This window comes from Monopterus albus, unplaced genomic scaffold (assembly GCF_001952655.1).
Source record: "Monopterus albus unplaced genomic scaffold, M_albus_1.0 scaffold105.1, whole genome shotgun sequence".
NCBI classification, from domain to species: Eukaryota; Metazoa; Chordata; class Actinopteri; order Synbranchiformes; family Synbranchidae; genus Monopterus; species Monopterus albus.
In genome coordinates this window covers 1,072,006-1,074,123 of record NW_018127985.1, presented here as the reverse complement: position 1 = coordinate 1,074,123, position 2,118 = coordinate 1,072,006, and the positions used below count along the sequence as shown (strand labels likewise).

General features: G+C 39.1%; 1 protein-coding gene across 1 annotated transcript in view; it reads left to right on the top strand.

Annotated features, from left to right (window-relative positions):
* Window positions 1-2,118, top strand: part of LOC109965860 (acyl-CoA synthetase family member 2, mitochondrial-like) — an 8,070-nt gene that overhangs the window by 3,121 nt on the left and 2,831 nt on the right. Inside the window, exon 6 of the mRNA XM_020610221.1 lies at window positions 935-1,053. Within this exon, the coding sequence (XP_020465877.1) occupies window positions 935-1,053 (119 nt within the window). The remainder of the gene's footprint in view (window positions 1-934; window positions 1,054-2,118) is intronic.

The window sequence follows — 2,118 nt, the reverse complement described above, 5'->3', positions numbered from 1 at the left end:
TTGTTGTAGTTCATTTTTAATTTATGTTGTGCAAATAAAGCCAGTTGTGACTAATTTCGTGTGCTAAATTGTTTATCAAGCTTCTATCAATGGAGTGGGTGAATTAAAATAGATAAATCAAGATTAGAAGACTTTGACAAACATTGCTTTCAGTGTTACTGGTGTTAAGCAAACTTAGCAAGTGACATGTAAGATTGAAAAAACCTAAAGTTTAGATGTCTGCAAAACTACCCAGTTTTAAATGCAGAGATGCATACCATATACCATTTTTATAATACATTTTTTAATAAATGTAAATACAGTCAAATTTAAATACACTTTACATTGGCAAAATTAAAAACCACATGCTTCCATCTCTGTAATGCTGTGGTTTGGGTTAACCAGGAAAGTAAGATGGGACAGTTATGAAAGATCTGCTAAAATCTGCCAATATAACATGCATTGTTTTGGTGCTTTGTGACAGAAGGCCTAGTTCACCAAATCTGCTTGGCAACAGGCTCTGGTCCTCACACATGTAGAAAAAAAAGATTTTTTATTTTTTTAATTTCGAGTTTTCTGAATTCTGAAGTGACATTTTGATTCTCTATTGCCACCTCATGATAGATTTGTGTTTTGCACCATTGTAGCTATAGTAGAAATGGTGGCCCTCATAAAGAAGTGACAGAACGTGGGCCACACAAAGGCATAAAAACATGTATGTGTGTGTGTGTTTGAGAAAGAAAGCGTAGTCCTACACCCTGAGGAATACTGGAGTGTGGCTATTGAAATGAAACATAAAATGTAAGGGGTAATTATGCAAAAACCATAAAAGATATAAAAAAGCTGTTTAGATTATGAATAGCTGAAGAGTTGTAAATAGTTAACAGTTGAAATAGTGTTTTTAGCTGAAGGTATGCTGAAGATATCAAGATGTGAAAATTTTTCCCAAGTCCAGGTCCAGTGTAAAGCAGTGGTCTGCCCTGCTGCCTTTAAGACCCAGAGGTTCTGTGAGATGCTGAGGGAGATCTGCCCAGAGATCGACACAACACGAGTGGGCACAATCAAAAGCTCCAGGTACGACAGGTTTCTGAAAATCTGAGAAAAAAAAAAGTTAAAACATAACACATGGCTTTCCTCTATCGTGATTATGGAGTAAGAGCCAAAAAAAAACTTCACAAAGGACAGAATATAACTAGTGGATTTTTGGATACAATATAAACCAATCAGCCATAAGTTTATGACCACTGACGGGATGTGAATAACATCCATTATCTTGTTACAATAGCACCTGTAGGTATGTGGTGTATATTAGGGAGCAAGTGATCATTCAGTCCTCAAAGTTGATGTGTTGGAAGCAGGAAAAACAGGCAAGTTTAAGGATCTGAGTGACTTTGACAAGGGCCAAACTGTGATGGCTGACGACTGGGTCAGAGCATCTCCCAAAATGCAGGTCTTGCTGGGACCACAAACAGACCTGCTCTCTAAGAGCGAAGTGCTGTGTTAGGATGATAAGGCACTATGAGATACGATGGGGCCTTGTCATTAAGGGCTTTGTATGTTAGGAGAAGGATTTACGATGGGACCTTGTAATTAAGGGCTTTGTATGTTAGGAGAAGGATTTTAAATTCTATTCTGAATTTTACAGGGAGCCAGTGGAGGGAAGCTAATATGGGAGAGATATGATCTCTCCTGCTAGTTCCTGTCAGTACTCTGGCTGCAGTATTTTATAGTAACTGGAGGCTTTTTATGGAGTTGGTGGAACATCCCGATAGTAAAGAGTTACAGTAGTCCAGCCTGGAAGTAACAAATGCATGGAGCAGTTTTTCAGCATCTCTTTGAGACAGGATGCTCCTGATATTGGCAATATTGCGTAGGTGAAAGAAGGCAGTTCTTTTATGTGCTATTTAATCATCTCAGGACACTCTACAAAGTAAGGTCTAGACCTTACTGCTATCACTATTATTACATAGGGAAAACCCAACAAATCCCCCTTGAGCAAGCACTTGGCAACAGTGGGGAGGAAAAACTCCCTTTAATGGAAGAAACCTCCGACAGACCCCAGCTCTTGGTGGGCGGCCTTCTGCCTCGACCAGTTGGGGTGAGTGGATAGAGAAGAGAGAAAAGAAGAAAAGCAACAAG